Below are 25,683 nucleotides of genomic sequence, written 5' to 3'. Positions count from 1 at the left end.
ACATCCACAGCCTATGGAGGTTCCCAGGCTAGGGGTCGAATTGGAGCTATAGTTGCCAGCCTACACCACAGCTCACAGCAACACTGGATCCTTAACCCACTGAGCGGGGCCAGGGATCCAACCTACATCCTCATGGATATCAGTTGGGTTTGTTAACCACTGAGCCACAACAGGAACTTCTCCTTCCCTTCTTTCAAAGGTACTTTAGGAGTTCCCATCTCAGCGCAGCGGAAACGAATCCGACTAGGAACCATGAGGTTGCGGGTTCGATCCCTGGCCTGGCTCAGCGGGTTAAGGATCCGGCATTGTCGTGAGCTGTGGTGTAGGTCACAGTCACAGCTGTCGCTCTGATTAGACCCCTAGCCCAGGAACCTCCATATGCTGTGGTGTGGCCCTAAAAAGACAAAAGACAAAAAAAAAGCAGTTAAGAGCTACCCTCTTAGCAAACCGCAAGCGAACAATAAATACAGTACCGCTAAGCACCATCACTGTGTTGTACAGGAGATCCCAGAACCTACTCATCTCACATAACCAAAACCTTGCGCCCTTGGCCGACATCCCCTTTCTCCGTTCCCTCCCCACCCCTGGCCGGGACCGCTCTGCTCTCTGCTCCTGTGAGCCTGACGGTTTTAGATTTCACCTATAAGGGAGGTCACGCAGGATTTGTCTTTCTGTGTCTGGCTTGGTTCCCTTAGCATCATGTGGTCCAGGTCCATCCATGTTGTCCTAAATGGCAGGATTTCCTTCCCTTTTTTAAAAGGCTGAGTAATAGTCCATTGTATAAACATTATCGTTTTTTACTGCCACGTTCATTGCAGCACTATTCACAACAGCCAAGATATGGAAACAACCTAAATGTCCATCAGTTGATTAATGGGTAAGAATGAGCAGCTTATATGTTCAAACTGACTCTTGGCTCTCTTGGCCTTTTTTTCTCTCTTTTTTTTTAATGGCCACAACCATGGCTTATGGAAGTTCTCGGGCCAGGGATGGAATTTGAGCCGCAGTGGTGTTCTACGCTGCAGTTGTGGCTATGCTGGATCCTTTAACCCACTGTGCCCAGCTGGGTATGGAACTCATGCCTCTGCACTGACCTGAGCTGCTACAGTGGGATTCTTAACCCACTGTGCCACAGCAGGAATACCTCTCTTGGATTATTTTTGAGCATCCCCTCAAACCCACCCCAAGAGTCTTAATCAGGGCAGGGATTGGTGAGGCCAAACTGGACCAAAGAATTGGGTCAGCTCGAGAAAGACCAGTGAGCCTCTGGTCACCCGGCAGCTCCTGAATGAATCTTCCATGGAAACTCTTCTCGCTGCTGGGTCCTGAAGAGGATTTGGGTTTCATTGGAAATCACAGCTTCTTTTGCACCACGCTGTTCTCTTAGGACAGCCCTGAAGACTCTCGGGCACTCCTGGGCACGCTTGTCTCGAATCCACGTGCTGTGACTCGTTCTCTCTTCCCTGGCATTTCTGGAGGAAGCGGGGGCCCAACCCCCGCACAGACTGCCCGGGTTCAGGACTCCCCCTCGCCCTGCATCTTCCGCACAGGCAGCCCAGCCCAGAGCAGCTGCCATGCGCCTGCACCCACTGTGCTGCCCTGGGAAGCGCTTCCCCCAGCTGCCCTCAAAACCACATGAAGGCGCCCGGGCCTGACAGTTGACGAGACACGGAGAGCAAACAGTTGGTTGACATCACCGCAGAGCTCCTCTGCTGGGGGAAACGAGTGTAACACAATTTCCGAGGAATTTCTTGGTTAACCTTGGGAGGGAAAAGAATCCCTTTAATATTTCAACAGCACAGCTCCAGCAGGCTGTGATCTGGTTAGCAAGAAAAAACAAAAGGGGGCAGGCGGAGTGCTGTCAGTCATATAGGGCATTTTTAGGCCAGAGGCCTGCCCTGCTGGCTCCCAGTGCTTAAGACCCTCAAAAAGTCATACCTTTTTTGCAGGCGGCACACAGATTTGAAAAGGCCATTTCTTTGTTTCGTGTGTTTGGTACTGACAAGTGAAGTGAAAGCTGGTGGCCATGGCTAAAGCAGTCCACTAGAACTGCAGTGCTGGGTGGGCTAAGGGTGAAGGATTTGAGTGAGGGACTTGGGGTTCAGGTTCCAGCCTAGCCAGGCCCCTGCTGTGTGACCCAGGGCTAACCCATCAACCTCTCTGAGCCTTGCATCTTCAGGAAAATGTAGCTATTGAGAAAGTACATGCATTGGAAGGTTCTTTGTGAGCTGCTAAGTGTCAGATGTCATTATCAGAACTCTAGGGATAAAGGACACAGCCCCTTCTGGGGGTCTCTATGGTAACAGACCCTGCTGCTCAAAGCCACGTGCACCTGGACTCGTGTAATCCTCACACCAGCCCCAGGAGGTGCGACCACTACTGTCTTCACTTTGCAGATGAGAACCCTTAGGCTTTGAGAGGTGAAATGAGATGGGTCACGGCTGATAGGTGCGGGGGCTGGAGCTGGAGTCCAGGCAGCCTGCTGCAGAGCCCACACTGGGTGTCCTGACCCTCCATTGACCCCCTCCTGCCCCCCACTGGAAGGTGGGTGCAGATCGGGGCTCCAGAGTGGCAGGCGGGGCAAGATGAATTCCGCCGCCCCCAACAGACTGTCCTCTCTGCAAGGGACAGCCACTTCCTCCAATACCAGACAGGGGAGGCGACGGCCACAGTGATGCCGGTGAGTTCAGTGACAGCTCTTCACAACGGTTATGGTCAGCCATTTCCCTCCTGCATCTGCGAGGCTGGCTTTGTTGAGGTGTGGGCCATGCTGTCTCCTCTCATCCCTGCCCCATGCCCACAAGGAGGCATTGTTAACATCCCCACATTGCAGGTGAGCGAAGCAAGCTGTGGAGAGGTGTGCCCTCCCAGGGCCCCTTGGGAGGAGGCAGAACGGGACACAGACCCAGGCTGTGGGCTCCTGGTGGCCCACGCTTGGCCTCTCTATCTCCTGGAGCCATGATATGCACAGCAAGGTGGCCAGTGGCAGGCAGTGCGTCAACAGGGAAGGCCATCCGTTGCTCGATGTCACCTGCTTCTGTCAGGGTGGAGAGAAATGTCCCCCAGGGGCTATAGGGCAGGGAGATTCCTCAGGGCTTCCTGAGTGGGCAGGGAAGGGCCGTGAATGCAGCTTTTTGGGGCTTCGTGTCCTGCAGGTTCATGTTCTAAGCATCTGCAGGGGACTTGGCAGCACCGATGTCAATACACCTGCAGGACCAGGAGGGCTCCTTGCTCTCTGACCACGATGGCCGTGGGCGACACTCCCAGCCTCACCTACCAGCTCACATAGAATAGATTTAATGCAGGCATTGCCGGCTTGGGAATCCTGAAACATTGTGGTGGGCAGAGCACTGATCTGGGGGTCCTGGGCCAGAGTCTGCCCTTGGCTGTGCTGTCATGGCTGGGTGACCCAGTTAGCCACATCCTCCCTGCCTCTCCCTCCTTTTCAGTTGCACGGAGGCCACCTCTGCCCCTCCAAGTCACTGCCGTTCATGCGAGAGCACTTTGCAAAGAGTAAGGTGGCAAGCAAAACATGAAAAGATGCCCGGTCTCACCCGTGATGAGAGATGAAAAGACACACAAGCAGGAAACCCCACTCTCACGTGCCAGGAGCAATGTTGCTGCAGAGGGGTGGAGGCAGGCGCCTGGCATTGGCAGGGCTGGAAACTGGGGCAGCGGCTGGGGAGGACGATCTAGCTGTCCCCTCAAAGTGGGAAATCCCTCTGCTGGGAATTTCTATGGGTGTGTTTGCAAAAGTACATGAAGCTGTATGCACAAAGTCATACATTACTTAGTGAAGGCTGAACGCAAAATTGAGAACAAACTCTGCGCCCATCGTGGGGTGGGTTACATGATGGATCTTTCTTTTCTTCTTCTTCTTTTTTTTTTTTTGCGTTTTAGGGCCATACCCAAGGCATATGGAGGTTCCCAGGCTAGGGGTCAAATTGGAGCTACAGCTGCTGGCCACAGCCACAGTCACAGCAACGAGGGATCCAAGCCGCATCTGCGACCTACACCACAGCTCTCGGCAACGTTGGATCCCTGACCCACTGAGCGAGGCCAGGGATCAAACCCACATCCTCATGGACACTAGTCGGATTCATTTCCACTGTACCACAACAGGAACTCCAGAGCTTTCTAAGCATATAGCAGCTCTTTATTTGCTGGCAGAGAAAGAATTCCCAAAGACAGTGAACCAAAATGGTAAGAACACAATGCTGAGTATACACATGCACAAGTGTGTGTCGGTCCATGTTAATAAGCACAGACCATTTTTAGAAGAATATGTAAGAACTTAACTAACGGAAGGAGAACGTTTAATTTTATTTGGACCATGGGAAGTAACAGATTTCTATATGACTTCTCAAGTGAAAAACCCATACCTTCCCCAACACACACACACACACACACACACGGGCACATGTGTACACACACACGTGCACACGCAGACTGGCACACCCTGGTGTGGGGGGTGTGCCTGGGGAGTGCTCACCTTTCCAACCACTTCCACTGGAGAAAGCGATCAAAATACATGCTGTCCAGGTACTCGTGGAAGGGTCCTCCCCGCAGGTATTCGTGGACGGACCTGGCTCAGGGGAAACAAAGAGGTGGACAGCTTACAATCTTGATCTTGGAGCAGGTGGACAGAGCTTCATCCAGCAGGTTAGAGCTGGGCCTCATCCACTTCCAGACTTTGGAAATGCAAACACACAGGGGCCTCCAACAGATGCAGCAGGAGTGGCGAGAGGCCCCATCATCCTACAAAGGCTGTGTGAAATTGACTGATGGGTGCTGCAAAGGCTTAGCGAGTATTGGCCGTGGACGTTGCTCCAGGCTCCAGGATACGCAGCGAGCGTGATGGAGGACACAAAGGGTACATAACAGATCAGTAAACGACCCTGGGGGGCATGTTATCATGAGTCAGGGGTAGGTGAGGTCCTGGGAGGCTGGGGAGAAGAGACAGGAGCTGAGGTGAGAACAGGGGGATACTTAACTAAGTGCAGGGGAGAGACTGAGACTCTGGGATGCTGGGTGTCTTGGGAAGGGGCAGAGGGGCGCAGGCTCTGGATTTGGTCAGGACCAGTGACGCCTCTGGAAGGTTCTCAACGCTGCAGCACAATCTCCTGGTCACCTGCTGTGGGCCAGGCCCTAGGCCAGGTCCTGAAAGGTTTTAAACTTGGCTGCAGGCAGGGGTGGGCTTCACCCTTTAAAAAGCGGCCATGCTGACCAATCTAGACCAGGCACCTGGGACCTGGGGAAGGGAGGGGACACGCAGAGTGGGGGACATGCTGGTGTCCTGCCAAACCTGAGAATGGGGGCCGGCGTTGTGGGCCAGGATGGCCACTCTCTTAGGGTCAAGTGGACAGCCCAGGGACCCTTGGGGTCAGGTGGACAACCCGGGACCTCACTTGTTGTCAGAGCTGACACTCCGCCACCTCCAAGAGGGCAGCAGTCAGGCTTGTTTCTGCTCATGGTGGCCTCTCCCCAGCACCCACCCCAGGGCGGGGACCCACGTTTGTCCTCCTGAATGTCTCGGCTTTTCCCATAGCGCATGCGGTGCTGGCAAGAAGGTCCGTGAAAGCAGGCCTGGGTTCTTGCTCACAAGGTCTCCCCCACATAGCATAGTGTGAGGTCCACAGCAGGTGCCCCACTAATGTCTGTGGCACAAAGTCTGAACAAAGGTGCACAAAAAGCCCACAGGACTCATGCCAGCTGTGATCTGGGCATGTATGTACGTTTGTGTGCCTAGATGTCACAATGAAAGGGGGCAGGGGGCTGTGTGTGGGCGCAGGAACCGTGTGAGTCTAGCTGCCTACACCTTCCCGGCACGTGTGTGTGGGAAGATGGGGCTTAACTGGTGCACAGCTGGCACCACACCCACCTACTTGTCTTATGTCTCAGGGTCACCGTACAGCCTGCAACGAGGTGATGGGATGTGGCCGAGAGGGCCGCCTGCAGGCCCTCTCCTGCAGCAGTGCTGGTGGGTGGGGGCTGGGGAGGATTTCTAAATCACCCAGACTGGGTCTGATTTTTTTTTTTTTTAATATATAGTTGATTTACAATGTTGTGTCAAATTCTGCCTGGGTCCGATTTTTGCCCGTTCCTCTGTCTCTGCCTGGAGAGCTGCTTGCCCTCAGCACCATCTGAAGCAGCTTTTCTCTTTGGACGTGGCACCTGGTACCGTTTCCCTTCGTTAGAAGCCTACAGCCGCGGGCACTGACGCTATGGGCACTGAAGCCCTGCCCTGGGCGCCTGGCACTCCAGGCAGAGGCTAGAGGCAGCCCCTTTTCAGGTGACTGTGTGGCGGCTGAGAGGTGACTGAGGGGCCTGATGCCCGGGCGGGCGGGAAAGGAGGGAGGGAGACCCGACGGCCGGAGCACTTACTGTACACAGGTGGAAAAGAGTTCTTTGCAGGGTTTCTGGAGGAGCTTCTCCTCAGCCTGGGAGACCAGGTCCTGGCTGACTTGGGCGATGAAACCTGGGGACTGGAGGGAGGAAGAGGAGAGGTGCCATCAGTGAGGGAGGGAGCCGGCCAGCTGCTGGGCACTGGGGTGGGGATGCGGGGAGGTGGCGGGGCAGAACGGTGGTGAATTGGCCAGATTTAGAGGCAGATTTCTGGCTCTGCCACTGCCGGTGTGTGTGACCTCACGAGGCCACACAGCTCCTCCTCTGAGGGTGCTGTCTCCATCTGCAGGACACGGCATCGTCCCCATGTCCTGGGCTGAACCGAGTGAGAGGTGTGAGCGCTCAACAGCATAAGGAGCCCCCCAGAGCTGCCCCCGTCCATTAGCCGCTGGGGTCCGTCTCCTCAGAGGGCGGGTGTGAGAGGTACCCCCAGCCCATCAAGGCCAGGCATGGAAGGGTTAGCAATTGGCCGGGGGCAGGTGGAGGGACGGCTTGGCAGCGAGCGGAGGGTTTCGACACGGGCACAGCCTGGGTGCTGGCAGGTGTGTGGTCAATCCCACACCTGCTGCTCGTAGCTGTGGGACTCTGGCCGTGGTCCTGCCTCACTGCCACCAGAAGCGGGGACGGGTGTTACGAGGTGAAGCCAGTGTTGTCCTTCACCTCAAAGCACTTTCTCTCCGTAAGACATAAATAAGGTCACATCCTCCCAGAAAATCTCCTTTGCCTCTCTGGGCTACAGGGATATATAAAATGAGCCGGGTGGCACTCCATGGCTCTCAAGCTTTTTTTAAACAGCAAACTCCTTTACTCTTCCTCCAAATGAAATGTATCTATAGACCCAATACTGAAGGAAAACCCACAGACACAATATAACGGGTAGCAACGGTTTCCTTTCATTGAGGCCCACTCTGGTCAGGCACCGTGCGAAATACTTTACATGCATTCTTTCTTTGTGCTCTTTTTTTTTCTTTTTAGGGTTGCACCTGCAGCATGTGGAAGTTCCTGGGCTAGGGGTAACAGCTGCAGCGGCCAGCCTCCGCCACAGCCACAGCAACACTGGACCTGAGCCACATCTGCCACCACAGCTTGCGGCAAGGCTGGATTCTTAACCCACTGAGCGAGGCCAGGGATCGAACCCACATCCTCATGGACACTATGTTGGGTTCTTAACCCACTGAGCCACAGCGGGAACTCCTTTACACACATTCTTTCATTTGATCTTCCTTACGGCTCTACGAAGTGGAACTATTATGATGCTCATTTCACAGATGAGGAAACCAAGGTTCAGAAAGGTTAAGACATTTGCCCAAGGTCACCCAGCCAATAAGCAGCAGAGAGGGGATTTACCCCAGGTTGGGTGGGTCTAGGTCAAGTCTGGTTGGAGGTGGTGGGGTATCTGGGCCACCTATGTTCTCCTCACCCACCTCCACCTTCCAGGAGGCCCCTGCAGTGTGGCCTTAGCTGTGGGCTGACGTGGCACAGTGAGGCCCTCCAGCAGAGGCAGCCAGAGCTCATATGGAAGATGATGCAGCTCGGGGCAGTGGGCTGCTGGGCTGGAGGCAGGGGCAGAGGGGGGGCAGTCATCTAGGAAAGCTTCCCAGAGGGTGGGGTCAGAGGCAGAGCAGAAGGCGCCTTCAGACCTCCCACCCCCCCAGCTTCTCTCACTTGTGGGCAATCGGCCATCCAACTGGTCAACCACACTCCTAAGCAGATGGAGGGGCTTCCAGAGTCTGGGGGTGGCCCAGTTGTGGGAGAAGTCACAGCACACATTCCTTGGGGCTGGCTGGCAGGAGGGCTCTGGGGAGGCTGCCCACAGCCAAAACCCTGAGGGGAGTTAATAGCGGGTAATACGCGTTTGATTTAATGACCACAGGTTTAAACTCAGCCTTTGGCTCGACATGAAGAGATTAAGCAATTTCAACCAAGCCCCTTCTCAAGTAACTCTGGGGAGTGACACTTTGGCCAATAAGAAGGGAATAAGAAGCTGTTGGCTGGTTTAAGCTGGGAACGGAAACCCAAACCTGCCAAGGGGGTGGGCTGAACCACTGCTCAAAGGGACATTGGCTATTTGCATCAATGGCATCTGAGGGCCGGTCCTTTTCCCCCCAGTTCAGAGAAGCTGGTTTCAAAGGGAGCCCCGCTGAGAAGGCTTCCCCAGCCCACATGCAAGTCTGATGCATCACGTAGGAAAAAGGGCCGTCAGACATTCAGAGGGCGCCGGGTCCCCGTAACCACGTTCTACCCTTTGTGGCTTGAAGGTGGGAGAACTGCACACACGTTTAGATCTCTTTCCAGGAAGTTCATCCCTTCTGGTCCCAGGAGGCTTGTGACAAAACGAGAGGCATGTCCTATGGGCCAGGTGGGCTCCAGACAGGAATGTCACCCTCACTGCACTGAGGGTTCAGGAATGCCAGCTGAGCCATGGCTGGGCAGTGCTGTGACCCCTTCTAACAGGGACTGTCCCTCTGGGGTGAAACTGTGGGTCAGGATGGGGAGGAAGGGGTGGAGTCATTCTCCTCCAGACCAAAGGTGTCCCTCTCCTTCCCGACCCAACAGAAAGGACCTCCAAGCCCTTAGATATTTGCAGGATGAAAAGCAGCCCAGGGCATTGGAGGAAGTAGCTGGTAAAATTCCCTCTGGGGCCTGGGACCCCCTCAGGCCAGCAGTGGCTTGAAGTGACACTTTCTTTGGTCATCAGTTGCTCTCCTTGAGTGGCTCCAGCCGGCAGGCCCTAACTTTAACACAACACGGCAAAGTGAGGCACCAAGGTTCCCTGTGGCTTCAGAGGATGGGAAGACTGGGGACAGAGTTTCTCTGCTGGAGGCTCCACCATGAAGGCTTGGCTCCTGATGGTCTCGGTCAGCTGAAGCCAACTAGCTGGACAACCTTGATGTGACCAGTCCACCGGGCCACACAGAATGTCCACTCTGATGGTGGCAGGATGAGCCCCAGCTGCCCTGAAGGAGGGCTCCACAGTCAAGTCCAGGACAGCTTAATGCAGAAAAGACAGGCCTCAGGGACATGGCTATGTGCGCCCCAGTCTGCTGACCACACAGCTCTACACGCTGGCCTGAGGAGAAAGGACCCGCAGGCCGCAGGGTCACCTGTCCTGCCCCTGAAATCACATGGGGAGCAAGAGGAGATGCCTCGCTCTCCTCTTTAGCTAAGACTCTTCCCCATTTCTTCTCCCCTGAGGCTGAACGTGGGCCCAGACGTGGCATTAAAGCTCGGGTGTGCTTTATCCATTTTCTGTGGGTCCGGGCCCCTGGATAAAAGCCCGCTTCACCAGAAGGAAAAGAACCCGCTCCCTCCCTCCGTGTGGAATGTGAAATTGACCTTGAATCTGGTACCAGAAGAACCTGGGCTGCACTTGGGTGGGGCCAGGCAGCCAGCCCGGCCCTCATGGTAGGACAGGCTCAGCCTATTTGCTGCCTCAGAATACCTGCTCCTTTGCACCTCCAACCCCTACGGCTCAGCCCCACCCTCGGCTCTGGGCATCCTGCTGTGTGGTGACCAGAACGCGGCAAGAGGGGAAGGCGGCGTGGCTGGATTTCTGGGCTCCACAGGGCATTGAGAGGAGCCCTTTGCCTTGCCCATGAGTGGGATAGGCCAGTGAAATGGCTGCAGGGGCCCAGGGGGCTTTGACTTTCACACCTCCCTAAACCCTCTCCTCCCTCTTGTCCCCCCCCCCCCCATTAAGTTCTCAGTGCCCTCATACTGCCTCACTGCCCCTCAGCTTCAACATGTGGCCTAAGCCGACCTCTCCTCCTCTGCTCCATCAACAAGGCAAACCTCTTCAGACACGGACGGTTTTGAAGACCAGTAATGATGCAGCGCACTGGAGGCCTTGGGATTTCTAAAGAAGAACAGTTGATAAAATATGACCGTATGATCCAGCAATCCGCCCCTGGGCAGACAGCCAGGCAAGACTATAATTCAAAAAGATACATGCATCCTATGTTCACTGCACACTATTCACAATAGCCAAGACATGGAAACAACCTAAATGTCCATCAACTGATATGGTACATATATATATACAATAGAATCCTACTCAGCCATGAAAAAGAATGAAATAATGTCATTGGCAGCAACATGGATGCCACTAGAGAGTCTCATAAGTCAGAGAAAGACAAATACCACATGATATCACTCATACGTGGAATCTGAAATATGGTACAAATGAACCTATCCTCAGAACAGAAGCAGACTCACTGGCATGGAGAACAGACTTGTGGTTGCCAAGAGGGAGAAGACAGGGAGTGGGATGGACTGGGAGTTTGGGGCTAGTAGATGCAAACTATTAGATTTAGAATGGATAAACAATAAGGTCCTGCTGTGCAGCACAGGAAGCTACATCCACTCTCCTGAGATAGACCATGATAGAAAATAATATTAAAAAAAGAATGTATATATGTATGAATGACTGAGTCACTTTGCTGTACAGCAGAAATTGGTACAACATTGTAAATCAACTATACGTTAATTAAAAAAAGAAGAAAAAGAGCTAGCTAGTTGGGGGTTGATGCGGTCAAGGGTAGATTCTGATTGGTTGGAAGAGCTAAGGACTTGTCCTGAAGCTGCATGTGTACAGCAATGGATTAAGGGGGAGCAGGTGCTGGGTTTGGGGTAACTTGCAGGCTAACAGAGATTATCTGGTGTTTCAGGGACCGAGGCTGCAGAGGGAGGGAGGGTGGTGGGGAAAGCGGGGGCTTGACCTGGGCACGAAGCCTCCCCTTGGGTGCTTACCTCAGCACTCAGTCCAGGAGCATCCCCCACACCCAAGGCTCTCCCACCCTCAGTGACTTCTGTGAGAGGGATGGAAACCCACCCTGGAAGCTCAGCCCAACCCCAGCTCTGCCTCCAGGGCCCAGGTCACCCAGGCTCGGTCAGGCCAGCAGTCAATCCACGAGGTGGCACTATTGAGCCCTTGCTGCACTCACAGACACCCCAGGGCAGACCAGCCTGGGGGCTGACGGCCTTTGTAAAAACAGTTGGGGGGAAAATGAGAGGGAGCTGCACCTTACGGGGGAATAGGAATTTACACGGGGTGGGGGTAACAGGGGAGGGATGGGGGGAGGGGCCTTGAGGACGAAGGCCCGGAGACTGAAGCAAGTGGGCGCAGGGTGGGGGGTTGCTGCTCAGAGTGAGAACTCATCTGATCATGTTCAATAAATGGGACGGTCACCACGGGTCAGGTCTTGTGAGGCTGGTTCTCACTGATGGCTGAGTCATCAGCCCCGAGGGTGATGTCGTCAGGGCGCCTGGCATCACTGCCCCCTGCTCTCCTTGGCGCCGCCGCCTCCCTTATTTCAGGAAGGGGCCTTATTTCCTGCATCAGAGAACCTTTCTGAGGACCTCGTTCCCACAGCATCTCCTAGCTTCCAAGTCACTTGTTTCAAGGTGTCAGAGTGGAAACAAGATCCACTGTACCCAGCTGATGTCCCTGGCGGCGCCCAGGGGTGGGCCATGAAAGGCTTCCCAGGCCTCAGGCCGCCAGTGCTCCTGAAGTGGGGCGCCTCTGCTGTCGGCGAAGCCTCCTAGAAACCCACGCCCTGTACTTGTTCAGAGATTTAGGACCCGAGAGGGAGCAGGAGGACACAGAGCCTCCCCTGGAAAGACCCTCAGGGCCTCATTGATTCAACCCACTTGTGGCACAGATGGGCAAACGGAAAGAAAGGACCCCTCCAAGTGACAGTGGGGGCCCAGGGCGGAGCCAGGACCAACCCTGGAGGCACTATGGGGGGCAGAGTTGGGGGAGGGAGTGGATCTGAGCTGCAAGGGCTCCAGACCAAGTATCCTGAGCCTGCTCACTGGCCCCACTCAAAACCAGCTTGTCGCCATTCGCAGGTGAGGACAGACGCACAGCAGTCTTAGCTCCTGTGTATCACTCATCCCAGCCCCTCCTCTCGATCCCCACTGCGCTGGTGTCTGGAACCCTCACCTCTCGCCTGGACTAACCAGGGGGCCCCCCACAGGTCTCTGCTCCCACCTGCTCTGATGTGGACGCCCAGCCCCCAAGGGAGTTTTGCCACAGCACACAGCACCGCCAAAGGACCACATCCAGGCCTTCTTGACCCAAATGCCCCTCTTGAGCTGCTTCCCCATCGCGCCCTCTGCTTGCCGCAGCTCTCACCCCACACCCGCTGTTTCCTGGGCGAGCTCCAGCTTTCCAGCTGCTGGGCCTTTGCTGTTTCCTTGGAAGGATTCCTTCCCACCCCTGTCCCCTCAAGGCACACTAATCCTACCCAGTCTTCACAGCCTCATCCAAGATGATTCTCTGAGCAGGCAGGACCTTCCGCCCCATCCCACCTCCCAGTGACAACTGTCATCATTGTTATTTCTTGAGCACCTGGTATGTGTTAAGTCCTAGAGATTTTCACTGGGTTTCCTTTTTTTTTTAATCCTCTCAAAGTAGGTTTTATCGTTATTGTCTCCATTTGATAGATGCAGAAATAGGCTCAGAGAAGTTAAGTAACTTGCCCAAGATCACACAGCTAGCATGGGAGCAGAGACAGGGTTCACACTCAGGCAATCTGGTCAGAGAGCCTCATCCCTCAGCACCATCAAGTCCTCAAGGCTGCCATGGCCTCTCTAGAATAGCCTGAGGAGGATATGACTTTGGCCTTGGAGAGCAAGCCCTCTCTGGAGGCCCGGAGGGGCTGAACAATGAGGTGCAGTGGACTCTGCATGTTTTGGCGAGCACTATTTGTATAGCGCTGTTGTGTGTAACACACACACACACACACACACACACACACAGAGGCTAATGGCCAGCATATGCTTCGCTTCAACATATGAAAACATCCCTTCTGGGAGCTCCATACTCATTAACAGTGGTTCCATCAGTGAACAAAAGGTCAGCCCAGGAGACTGTCCGCTCTATCTCCAGACGCAAGCACTTAGGGCTTAATGATGTGTATATTTTCATATGTGGGCAGCTGACATTCCCCATGTAAACTATTTGCAATTTCTCAACGTGGACAGACTCAGCTTTCAGGAAAAGCTGAGCCAGAAAAAGGCAAGACACTCTGGAAGAAAAGGGTCCCGGGGGTCCCCCTTCCTTCCAAACAAGGGGCTGCCTGGGGGGCTTCCTGTCGGGCCCATACCAGGATGGAGGCAGCTGTTTCTCAGGGAGGGGGGCACCCCATTTCTCCTCCAGGATAGGAACAGGGAAGGGCACTCCCACAGCCGTACCCTGGCCGCCCCTTGACCCCTCCAGAGGGGATCTGCGTCAGCTGCAGGAAGCTCTGCACCCGCCTGCCAGGGCCTGGCCGTGGGCAGGGGCAGGGGCGGGAATCAGGCCTCTAGCAGGAGCCCGGGCCATAGGCATCACAGGCACCTAGGAGAGGGGCTGGCTGACCATCACTGGCCCACCAGCTCCCACTTCTGTGGCTCCCCAGAATGATGCCATCGGTGGCACTTGTTCCAGCATCATGATGTGGACGCTGAGCCTTAGGGAGCTCTTTGAGGGGCAGGAACGCTCTGCATGGCTGGTGAGCAGCAAGTATGCCAAACATGCCCGTAGGCAGAATAGTAAACAGAGGACCTGAGATTCAAATCCAGGCCTGCCCGGCTGCACAACCTGTAATCTCTCCGCCCTGCTTTGCTGAAATAGACTGACCATGGTCCTGGTGCATAGTAGGAGCTCAGGATCTTTGTTGAACAAATGTGTGTCTACATGCAAATATGTGTTTACAGCAGGGAAGAGGGCGGTGAAGAAAGGGGGTCTTTCCATCCATCAGAAGTCCCTTGATGAGGTCATCTGGCCTGCCCCCTGCCTTTGGGACAAGTGGCCGATCAAAGTTCTTGGGGATTTTCTTCCCTATAATGGGTCTGCGTGCCTGTCTTGAGCAGAAGCGATGGGCTGGAGGCTTGAGGTCGGCCAGCCTGGGAGGATCTAGAGCTGTCCCTGGAGAAGCATTCCGGTGCCAGGGGTTCCTCAGCCCGTGTACCACTGTGTCTCTCCCAGTTTCATTTAAACCGTCCCCCACCCTCCCGATAAATTCTTCCTTTGTTTGAGCCACTGGGAGTTGGGTATCTGCCGCTTGCCGCCAATAATCCAGATGAATTTGCCATCTGCAAAATCAGGAGTTGGGCCAGGCGGCCTGGACCCTCCAAAGGCTTCCCTCCCCTCGCTTTTCTCTCGCCCCGACTCAAGGTGGCTGGTTCCGAGTTCTGTAAACTAACTCAGCCCAGCCCGCCTGACTCTAGGGACGGGAACTGGGTGAAGAAAGCAGGAGGTGGGCAAAGAGGGGGCTCATTCCACCCCAAACCCTGGTTTTGAAAGTAAAGCTGCTCGTACAATCACAACCAAGCTGACAAAGGAGAGCGTCCACTGAACGGCAGCCTCGGGCGGCCTTGCCTCACTCAGGGCTTGATTTAAGGTCTGGCTGAGGAAGAAAAAGCGTCATTCTTCCACCTTTTAAATCAGAACCTTCAGTGCCATGTGGCAACACGATGGCCACGCAGCCTGGGTGCATCTGGAGTAGCTCCTGTTCCATACCAGCCAGGCCGCCGGCACAGTCCCCGACCCCAGACAGGAACAGAACCGAAGCAAAGGGCAGAGCGTGGTTATCTTGGTCACCGGGGGGAAAGGGAACTGGCTCGGGGCCCAGCGCCAAGGGCCGTGGGCTCTGGCCCCCTCGCTCTGAGCCTGCTGTCGCATCCTGCACCTTTCGGCAGAAACACTCCTCCCCAAGTGTCCATGTGGTCAGCGTGGTGGCTGGACGGCACGGCCTGAGCACCCTGCCAGATGCAGCCCCGCTGGACAGGGACACATGCTGGACAGGCGGTTGGTGGCTGGAGGTCCTCGGGGCAGAGGCTGGAACAATGACAGGTCTCGTGGGGTCTCTCCTAAGCTCGGTGGGTGCGGCCTCCACTGAGAAGCAATCCACACAGAAGCAGAGGAAGCTGAAGCTCTGGGGCCCTTGACTTGCAGTCGTGGGACCCCCGGCGTGTTCGAGATGGGAGGGGAGGCGTTTCTGCACAAGCACTTCCCGTAAAACGAGATCTCAGATGAGAAGGACGGACCCTGCAAGGCATTGGTTGGGGCTGCTGTGCTCACTCTCGGGAAGTGCTCCCTCTGCACCTCTTTATTCCTAAAGAGGATGCTCCCCACGCTATTTAAATTTCAGCCCCCACAAAACCTGCATCTTCCCTGGTCTCGGACGGATGGCGCTCAGTCTTGAAGGGGCCTTTTTCAGAGGGACACCCAGGAGTCGGCCTCCTGCCCAGTGGCCACTTTGCGCCTTTATCTCTCTGTGATGAACAGCCGAAGGCCCCGAGTCTGCGGGGCTCACGGGACGCTCCGCGGCTTCTCGTGGTTGGAGAAGGTGAGGAAGGCCAGCGGCCTGACCGTGCTGGGAAGCAGCCCAGTGTTCCGTGCGAGGCCCATGGTTCTGTTATGATGCAGACACACGCAGCCACCCAGGCCATCTCCTCAAGTCTTTAGGCAATGACCTCTTACACCAATTTGAGGGCGACTCTGGGGATGGTGACCCTGGTTCCTCTGCTGTGCCAGGAAGACGCTTCGGGGGATGGGGTTTGTCTCTGCAAGGAGAGTTAGAGGGGGTGCTCCTGCTGTGACCAGTCAGAAAGCAAGGAGCCTGGTGCTTCTCCAGCTGGGGTCCGAGCTAATTCAGTCCATGCCCAGGTCATGAGCTCCACCCCAAGGACCTTCTAATCTGACCCACTCGGCCAATGGCAGGAGTTCAAGGCTGGTGGGGACTGGGGGTGGCCGAGTGTGGTGTAGCCTCTCAGCCCCTAGGAAGCAGAGGTCAGAGCTCAGGTGAGGGCTGATCAAGGCTCAGAGGATGGGCGCGCCCGTCGAGGCTCAGTGGAAACAAACCCGACTAGTATCCATGAGGATGTGGCCTTGCTCAGTGGGTTAAGAATCTGCATTGCTGTGAACTGTGATGTAGGTTGCAGACGTGGCTCAGATCTGGTGTTGCTGTGGCTGTGACGTAGGCCGGCAGGTGAAGCTCAGATTTGACCCATAGCCTGGGAGCCTCTATATGCCGCGGGTGTGGCCCTAAATTGAGGGGAAAAAAAAAAAAAAAGGCTCAGAGGATGAAGGGCGTTTGGCTAGGCAGTGAGGAGGCCCCTCCTGGAATCTGTACTCTGGGAAGCATTCTCAGAAGACTGGGGTTCTGACAAAACCAAAAGTCGACCCTTTTCTGGACAAATCCAAGATGGCAGGACTGCCTTCGAGGACCCCAAACAGATGGCAGGTTCATAGAAATCAGTAACTGGGTGAGGGGCCACGGGGCCAGGAAGTGCTCTGAGCAAGCCTGCCACCACAGAGGGCTCCAGCCCTTGTCCGGCGTGCCCCTGCTGGCCTGGCCACCCCAGGTCACAAGGTGTCACAGTCCCCGGGTCAGCAAAGTGCAGAAACACAGCCCTTGAGAAACAGCCACAACCCTCCAAGAAGGGAAAAGCAGATGGGACTTAAAGGGCCTTGTCCTTTACTTCCTTTGCTGTTCAAGTGGCTTCGCAGAAATCAGGATGAAGGATTTTTAGGGGTCAGGAAGTGAGAGAGGACATTTTTAAACACGGGCAGAATTTAGCCAGAGGCCCTGAGAGCTGGGCAACTTTAATGAGGAAGAAAGGAAAATACACAAGTGGCCATGACCCAGACCTTGACTTTTTACGTCAAAGGCAGAAAAGGATAATTAACAGAACGAAATGCGCCTGGACGTGGAGATGCGAGGCCAGCCGGGCTCTGTCAACTTGATAATCCCCGGTCGAGACCTGCAGGCCCCGAGTGAGAGGTGGGAGATGATTTGCTGTTTACACAGGCCGGGGGCCGGCTCTCAGGACCCAGAGAAGTGGGGGGTTTTCCTGGCAAGTGGTTTAAATCTGGTCAACTCTGCTCTGGGTCAGGGTGGCCATGTGCGGGTATCAGTGAGCAGAGCCGGGTCCGAAGGGGCTGGGGTGCAGGATGCTCACGCCCAGGGGAGTCTCTCGATCCTTGTGTGTGTGAAAGCGGAAGGCACAGCAAGCCAACTTTCCATCTTCCAGAACATTCTCCCAGTCCATGGCCTCCGACCGGCTTCCATTTGAAACTGTGTTGGAAATATCTTGGCCCTGGAAGAGTTTTCTCCAGCAAAGATTTCATCCCGTGCAGCTTGGGAGTGAAGGAGGGGCAGGCAGCTCCCAAGACCCCGGGGGATTCAATTGAACTCCCCCAGCTTATCATCTCTCTGCCTAAGGCCCACAGACAGGGAGGGCCTGTCCGGCCAGAGTGGGCCGAGCCCAGGCAGTGCAGAGACCTGCAAGGCCGCCTGACCAGGGCAAGGCTGGGGGCAGAAGAGATTGTCCTTGGGAAGCCTGTGGCTGCTTTTTCTCTGTCTCCAGCTGCTCTAAAAAGAGCGACTCTAGGCAGGAAACACTATGCACATAAACACACACAGGAACGGGGGTCGGAGGCAGAGCCGCCTCTACTGGCATCAAAGGAACATCCAGTTTTCTGCCCTGGAAGGTCACGAGAAAGGAAGAGGGACCCAGCTGGGCACGCTCAGGCCTGCTATGAGGAGCCCTGGCTGGCATACCAGCCCCAGGACATCAGGCTGCGGGCAAAGAGGATGTGTTTTCCAGGAAAGGTTGGGGGAGAGGAAAAAACGTGTCCAGTTGAAGGACAATCACACTGTTGTAAAAAAACAGCCATGCAGGGAGATTGTGACATGACAGCATGCTCATGACATAGTGCAAAAGCTCGGGGCCAGAGCTGGACAGGGCGCAGGAGGGACCAGCCAATGTGCACAGCCTACAGCCCACTTGTCCTTCCGGACTCGCTTCTGCGTGCTGCCGCTGGGAAGCTGGTTCAGGGGGAGTTTTTGTCTCCGGTTAACTTTAAAGAAGGCGACACAGTGGAAAAGAAAAGGCACAGGTTCTAGAATCAGACGGAGCGGGGTTACAGTTCTTTTTCTTTTACTGTGGTAAAAGAGGCATAACAGAAAAATGGCTATTTTAATCATTTGTTAAGTGGACAACTCAGCAGCATTAATTACATTCATAATCTCAACTATCACCACCATCTTTTTTTTTGTCTTTTTTTGGTCTTTTTAGGGCCGATGGAGGTTCCCAGGCTCGGGGTCCAATCAGAGCCATAGCCACTGGCCTACACCACAGCCACAGCTACTCATGCTCTGAGTCACATCTGTGACCTTCACCACAGCTCATGGCAATGCCAGATCCTTAACCCATTGAGCGAGGCTAAGCATCAAACCCGCGTCCTCAGGGATGCTAGTCAGGTTCGTTAACCACTGAGCCACAATGGGAACTCCTATCACCACCATCTTTTTCCAATTTTTTTCATCATCTCAAACAGTAACTGCACCCATTAAGCAATAACTCCCCATCCCTCTCTCCTATGAGCCCCTGGTAAGCTCTAATTTACTTTCCGTCTCCATGAATTTGCCTATTCGAGACATTTCATAGAAGTGGAATTACATAACGTGGTCTTTTATGTCTGGCTTCTTTCACTAAGCATAATGTTTTCAAGGTTCATTCACGTCTAACAAGTGTCAGGATGTCACTGCTGTTTGTGGCTGACTAATATTCTCCTGGCTGTTCCGCATTTTTTTGTATCCATTTATCCATTGATGGACACGTGGGTTGGTTCCACTTTCGGCTATTGTGAATAACGCCGCTGTGGATATTTGCATACAAGTATCTGTTTCTGTCTCTGTTTTCAATTTCCCCAGTTTTCGCTCTTCATGGCTAAAGGCCTGAACTCAAGGTAAGACGGGGACAATTGTGTCTAATACACAGGACTGTCATGAGGACAGACTGTGATAAAGATGTACAGCACGCAGCACACAGTAGGTGCTAAAACAATGTTACTTTGCCCCCCCTTAGTAAAAGAGTGTGAAAGGGCAAAGTGTTCAGCGGTGCCCCGGCAAAGGGCGTCTCCATTTAAAAAGCATGGATGCGGGAGTTTCCGTTCATGGTGCAGCAGAAATGAATCCAACTAGGAACCATGAGGTTGTAGGTTCGATCCCTGGCCTCGCTCAGTGGGTTAAGGATCCAGTGTTGCCGTGAGCTGTGGTGTAGGTCGCAGACAAGGCTCGGATCTGGCGTTGCTGTGGCTGTGGTGTAGGCAGGCGGCTGCAACTCCATTTAGACCCCTAGCCTGGGAACCTCCATGTGCCATAGATGTGGCCCCAAAAAGCAAAAAAATAATTAAAAAAAATAAAAAGTGTGGATGCGTCAATGGTGGAACTTCCAGCACCAGCAGCCTCTCTGCTTTTCTGGCACACTACAGATGTCCCAGTATTGAGACAAGTATTGGCCCTGAGAATAAGCGCCTCAGAGGAATTCAGGCCCAGCTTCAGGCCAGCCAGGAGAGGAGGAAGAAAACGAAGTCAGGAAGCATTCCTTTTCATGCCTTTGTTCCATATTCCAGAACAGGGGTGTGGAAAGCCCAAGGAAGAATGTCCCAGGTTCCTCTTCCAGCCATATGACCTTCAGGGGTCCGGGCCCTCTTTGGGCCTCAGTTCCCTCATCTAGGAAACAGAATCTGGCCTAGCCCAGTCGTTTTAAAACTGGGTTCCCAGGAGCCATGAGGGTTCTTCTCAAAGCCAGGGAGGGCCCAGGAAGGGGGTGGGAGCAAAAGGGGTCCTGGCCCCAGGCTGGTCAACCACGGCAGATTCACGTGTCTTTGCATTTGGAAATCTACTGCTAACACTCTGTGCAAGGCCCTGGCCTGGGTGGCCCCTTAGATGCCCGTGGGTGCTGCGGCCTATTCTAGGTGGTGTCCTCTTTCCCCTTGGGGTGAACTGGAGGAATGGTTCCCAAGGATGGGCTTTGGGGCCACCTCCCAATGTACCAGGGTTGCTGGAGGCCCGGACCTCCATTCAGAGTGTGGCTCAAGCAGCAGGGGCCCTCTGTGGGGAGCAATGCAGTGCTGGGCGCTTGGGCAAACTGAAATGGCCTAGGAACACTGCTGCTCTCCAAAGGGCACCGTAGCTCCCTGACCATTAACAGCCCCTCAATCAAGAAGGGACTCAAGCAGAGCCCAAGGCAGGGAGCCAGGTTAGGTTATCTTAGGAGAGCAGGACGGGCAAGTGTCCAGAGGGCTTCTGAAGTCTCTGCTTCTTCCTGCGGGACCGTGAACAAGTTACGTAACCTCTCTATGGATTCATCTCTCCATCTTTAAAAGAGAACTAATAATCCGTAGGGTAGACGTGAGGATTCAGTGAGTTCTTTAAAGTCTTAAGAACAGGGCTTGGCACACAGTAAGAGCTTTTCCCAGGAAGTTCCTCTCCCGAGTTTCCTTTTCAACCCTTCGCCGCCCCTGAAACTTTCTGCAGTGCTGTGGCAGGAAGTGGGAAGCAGGAAGTGGGAAAATCCAGGGTCCATGTCCCGCTGGTCCAGCTGGCCTTCCACCCCAGCCAGCCACTTAGCCAGCCTCTGTCTGGGGAGGGGGTGGTTCAAGCAAACACGGATTCTGATCTCACCGGATTCACTGACAACAGGATGGAGATGCTGTTGCGGGCGCTGGAGACAGACAAGGGACAAGTGATTTTAGCGGAGATGAAAAGCTGGCTCCAGGACCGGCGGTTAGGAGCCCAAACCCCTTGGAGGGCAGGGTCGGCACCTGGAAGGGAGGCCTTTGCCCAAGCCACCGTATTCCAAGGCGTTGGTTGCCCTGAGGACCAAGGGTTGGTTAGATGGTTGGGTGGATTCAAAGCCAGCTCCTCAAGGCCCCAGACCCGGGAAGAAAGATCCAGGAGTGAGCTCACTCCTGGTCCGCTGCCCTTCGCTTTAGGTCATGCTGTCTCTTCCAGCAACAAGCAGTACTTATAACAGGCATCACAGCTGGAAAGCAGGCAGCCCCGCATTCTCCAAAGATGAAGTGGTCTTAGCCTCGAGGGACAGGGACACAATTAAATAATACTGAATCACTCGGTGAAAAAGATATTCCCTTGACAATTTTCCTTCAGGCCTCCCATCCTCAAGAAGAAAGCCTGGGTGCAATGCTACCATCTTGCTAACATGGCTCTAATACTCACTGATTTCCCTTCAGAACTAAGAGAAAGGAGGCCCAGTGCCTTAGGTGAGCCAAAGAGCACCCAGCTAGGATTTAATGCCATCATTTCCAGTGATCCTGATGTACAACAAATTGATGTTGGTCTTCTAGGCAATTCCTGATACAAAGTTTCCTTTTGAAACTCATTTAAGTTAAAAGATGAGGTGATTTAAAGAAAAATGAGCCTGTTTGAGCGCCATTGCTATCATCCCCATACTCAGATGCGGAACCTGAGGCTCAAAGGATGCCCAACGGCAAAGTAACGGCACTGGCTTCCATGTGCCCCTGAGGACAAAGACTGACGCCTCTGACTGCCCCAGAGGCAGAGGCGCTGTCCCCTGCCAGAAGCCAGCCCGTCCCGGCGTCCAGGCAGCTCAGACTCCAAGGCTGCTGCCGGGGTTGGGGGGAGGGGGCGGCGCCGGGAGAGGCTGCGAGGCTGTGAGCCGGGGGCCAGAGAAAGAGCAACTTGGAATCATTACTTCCTCTCATTCAAGCTCCTTACTTTTTAAAAGGTGGATGTTTTCCGGCGAGCCAAACAAGCGCTAGGAATAGAATTCTTTTGTGCAGCAGCTCCGGCTGAGGGGTAATTTCCCCCTTAACAAGAACAAACTTCCCCGCCTCAGCATATCATTGTTTACAGAACAAAGAGGCCTGCATCTGGGGAGGGTCTGGAGCACACATCCTGCCAGCAGACCCTCCGACCTCTGCAAGAAATGCCTTCCCAATGAGGGCTGCGCTGGGGCACTCCCAGCCTCCCACAGAGGGGGCCACGCTGGTTCGTGTCAGAAGCCTGCCCCCACCCACCTGGTCACCTCATCGTGGGAAGAAACCCATGCAGGTTCGCTCTTTCTTTTTCTTTTTTCTTTTTTGTCTTTTTAGGGTTGCATCCACAGCATATGGAGAGGTTCCTAGGCCAGGGGTTGAATTGGAACTGACGGTCACGGCCACAACCACAGCAATGCCAGATCCAAGGCACATCTGCGACCTACCCATAGCTCATAGCTACGCTGGATCCTTAACCCACTGAGTGAAGCCTGGGATCGAACCTGCATCCTCAGGTATACTAGTCAGGTTCTTAACCCAGTGAGCCACAGCGGGAACTCCCCAAGCAGGCTCTTTCAACAGGACCCTTGCCAGGTCTGATCCCCTCCTGGAGTCCACTGATACTCCCAGCAGAACCACACTGAAACTGGGTGCTACCTGCCAGGCCTTAGTGACTGGGGTAGAGACCTGACACCGTTGCTCAGGGGCTCAATTAAAATGAACCACAGCAAGATGTCCTACAAATGGCACTGCTGAAACAGGACACTAAGCGTCTCCTTTCAAGCCCTGCCTCCATTATTCCAAACCAGTCTTTTCCCTTCTCCAACCTCAGGTGCCTGATCTGTGAAAGAGATGCACTGTTACCCATCTTAGGGAGTTGCGAGGAAGATCCAAGAGCAGGTCCTTGCAGCGCTGGACCCAGAGGGCCTAAGGAACATTGTCGTGTCACCCAGGAGGGACTAGAATATTCATGAAGGGCCAGGCCTGGCCTGCTCTTTCCAAGAGGCAATGGGGCTTTGATTCTCCAGAGGAAGAGAGGTTCATGGACCCAGTGTGTTTCCATACACACCCTGTTCTTCCAAACACTAAGGCCTTTGTACAGGGACACATAAGACAAAGCGAAAATAAATAATTTAAAAACAAGTAATGACAATAAATCTGAATATCATCAAAATGAAAAGTCTTTGTGCTTCCAAGGGTACCAACAAGAAAATCAAAAGACTGGGAGTTCCCTTGTGGCTCAGCAGGTTAAGGACCTGGCATTGTCACTGCAGGGGCTTGAGTCACTGCTGTGGCGCAGGTTCAATCCTGGCCCGGACACTTCCACATGTCTCTGGTGTGGCCAAAATAAACAAACAAATAAATAGACAGCCCATAGAATGAGAGAAAATATGTGGAAATCATATACCTGACAAAAGACTCGGACCTAGAACATAAAAAGAACTCTTAGGATTCCACGTTAATAAGATAAACAACTCAGTTTCAAAAAACAGGCAAAAGATTTGAAAAGGCTTTTCTCCAAAGATACGCAAACGGCCGATAAGCACATGAAAAGGTGCTTGACATCAACAGTCATTAGGAAACTGCAAATCAAAACCATAATGAGACAGCACTTCCCAGCCACTACGATGAATAAAAGCGAAAAGACAGAAAATGCCAAGTGCTGCAGAGGATGTGGAGAGATTGGAACCTTCATACACCGTGGTGGGAATGTCAAATGGTGCAGCCATTTTGAAAGTTGCCTGGACATGCTTCAACTGATTAAACATTGCGTTAATATAGGACCCAGCAATTCTAAAGCACCCCAGAGAGAGTAAAACAGGTATCCATGCCAAAACTTGAACATGGATGTTCATAGCAGTATGATTCATCATAGCCAAAAATGGAAACATCCTAAGTGTCTATCAGTTGATGAGAAGATAAATAAAAAGGGGTTTATCCATAAAATGGAATACTACACAGTCATAAAAAAGGGACCATTGCCATCTGCTACAACATGGATGAACCTTGAAAATATACTAAGTGAAAGACGTCAGTCACAAAACCCCACATATTATATGATCCTATTTATATTAAATGTCCAGAAAAGGCAAATCCATAGAGACAAGAAGTAGACTAGTGATTGCCTAGGGTGGGAAGAAAGGGAAATAGGGAGTGTTGCTACGGGTTTGGGGTTTCTATTGGGGGTGATAAAATGTCCCGCAATCAGCTAATGGTGGTAATTGCACAATCCTGTGAAAATTGTGAAAAACCACTGAACCGTGTGCTTTAATACAGTGAATTTTGGAGTTCTCTGGTGGCTCAGCAGGTTAAGGATCCGGTGTTATCACTGAGGTGGCCTGGGTTTGATCCCCGCCAGAGAACCACCACATGCCATGGTGGTGGCCAAAAAACAAACAAACAACCCCAACAGCGAATTTTTTTTTTTTTTTTTGGTCTTTTTACCTCTTCTAGGGCCACTCCCATGGCATATGGAGGTTCCCAGGCTAGGGGTTAAATCAGAGCTTTAGTCACCAGCCTATGCCAGAGCCACATCAACGTGGGATCCTAGCCATGTCTTCGACCTACACCACAGCTCACGGCAACACCAGATCCTTAACCTACTGAGCAAGGCCAGGGATCAAACCCACAACCTCACGGTTCCTAGTCGGATTTTTTAACCACTGAGCCATGACGGGAACTCCAACAGTGAATTTTATAGTATGTGAACTCTATAAAGCTAGCATTTTAAAAATAAAGTCTGTGGTGATGAATGATACATAGTATTGTTTTCAGGATCACCTGAAATATCAATAGTAATAACTGGACTATTTCCCGGCCCACCCCCAGGCTCAGAGCAACCCCGTCTCGTGACACCTGTATGACTTCTGATCTGTAGGTACCTGGAAGGTGAGCCGCCCAGATCTCAGAGCCCAGCACACATGTCTGATTCAAGCATCCTCCGGGCAGCTTCCCTGAGCTACCAAGCTCAAGATTATCTACAGAACGTGCCATGCTCAGGGCTGTCTTGCCAGCACTGGAGATTAGCCTGCCACGTAGACCAAGTCTTCAGCTTGCAGGTAGGGGAACGTGGGGAGGATGCAATATTCCATATGCAGCGCCCCCCCCCACCCCCCGCCCCGACCCCGCTGCAGTCCTCCAGCCTCCCTGCTGGGCAGGAGAGACAGTGACTTGTCACATCAGGACCAAGGCACTTGAAGTTCATGTGCCTCCTTCACCCTCTCTTCTGGGTGGTGGAAACCCGAGAGCAGCCAGGGCCTCTGGTCTTCACTCAGAAGAGACCTCATCCGATCATGCACGAGAAAGACATTTCTGGTGTGTGAAGCCCCTGAGATCTGGGGTTTGTTTGTTGTGGCAGCTAGCATTAATCATGCTGACTAATGCATTGCCTTTTAATGAGTCCAGCCTCTCTGGCCAGCCCTCGGCCTCTCACACCCCACAGCTGGTGTTCATGTCTGAATGATTTCCTCATTTGATGGCCTGATTTTGAAAGCACAGACTAGGGAGGGGAAACTCTGGCAAAGACCTCCCCTCCCCACCCCCGCCTCGGGACTGTCTTATTCGTACCAGCTCCTGGCTGGTATTTGGGACCCTCACCAGTACCTGGCCCATTTGACAGATGAGCAGCCAGAGGTACCGGGAGGTTAAAGCAGATTTCCCAGGAGGCCAGTCAGCACAGAGAGGCCAAGCCTGGCTTCCAA

The 25,683-nt window shown here is 53.6% G+C and overlaps 1 protein-coding gene across 1 annotated transcript in view; it reads right to left on the bottom strand.

Moving 5' to 3' along the window:
• GRK5 (G protein-coupled receptor kinase 5) overlaps window positions 1–25,683 on the bottom strand; it is a 233,664-nt gene that overhangs the window by 19,642 nt on the left and 188,339 nt on the right. The window contains exons 5-6 of the mRNA XM_047759568.1: window positions 6,385–6,485; window positions 4,493–4,585 (exon numbers count right to left, since the gene is read on the bottom strand). Coding sequence (XP_047615524.1) covers window positions 4,493–4,585; window positions 6,385–6,485 — 194 coding nt within the window. The remainder of the gene's footprint in view (window positions 1–4,492; window positions 4,586–6,384; window positions 6,486–25,683) is intronic.

This window comes from Phacochoerus africanus, chromosome 15, assembly GCF_016906955.1.
Source record: "Phacochoerus africanus isolate WHEZ1 chromosome 15, ROS_Pafr_v1, whole genome shotgun sequence".
Classification (NCBI taxonomy): domain Eukaryota; kingdom Metazoa; phylum Chordata; class Mammalia; order Artiodactyla; family Suidae; genus Phacochoerus; species Phacochoerus africanus.
This window is presented reverse-complemented; position numbering and strand designations above follow the sequence as displayed.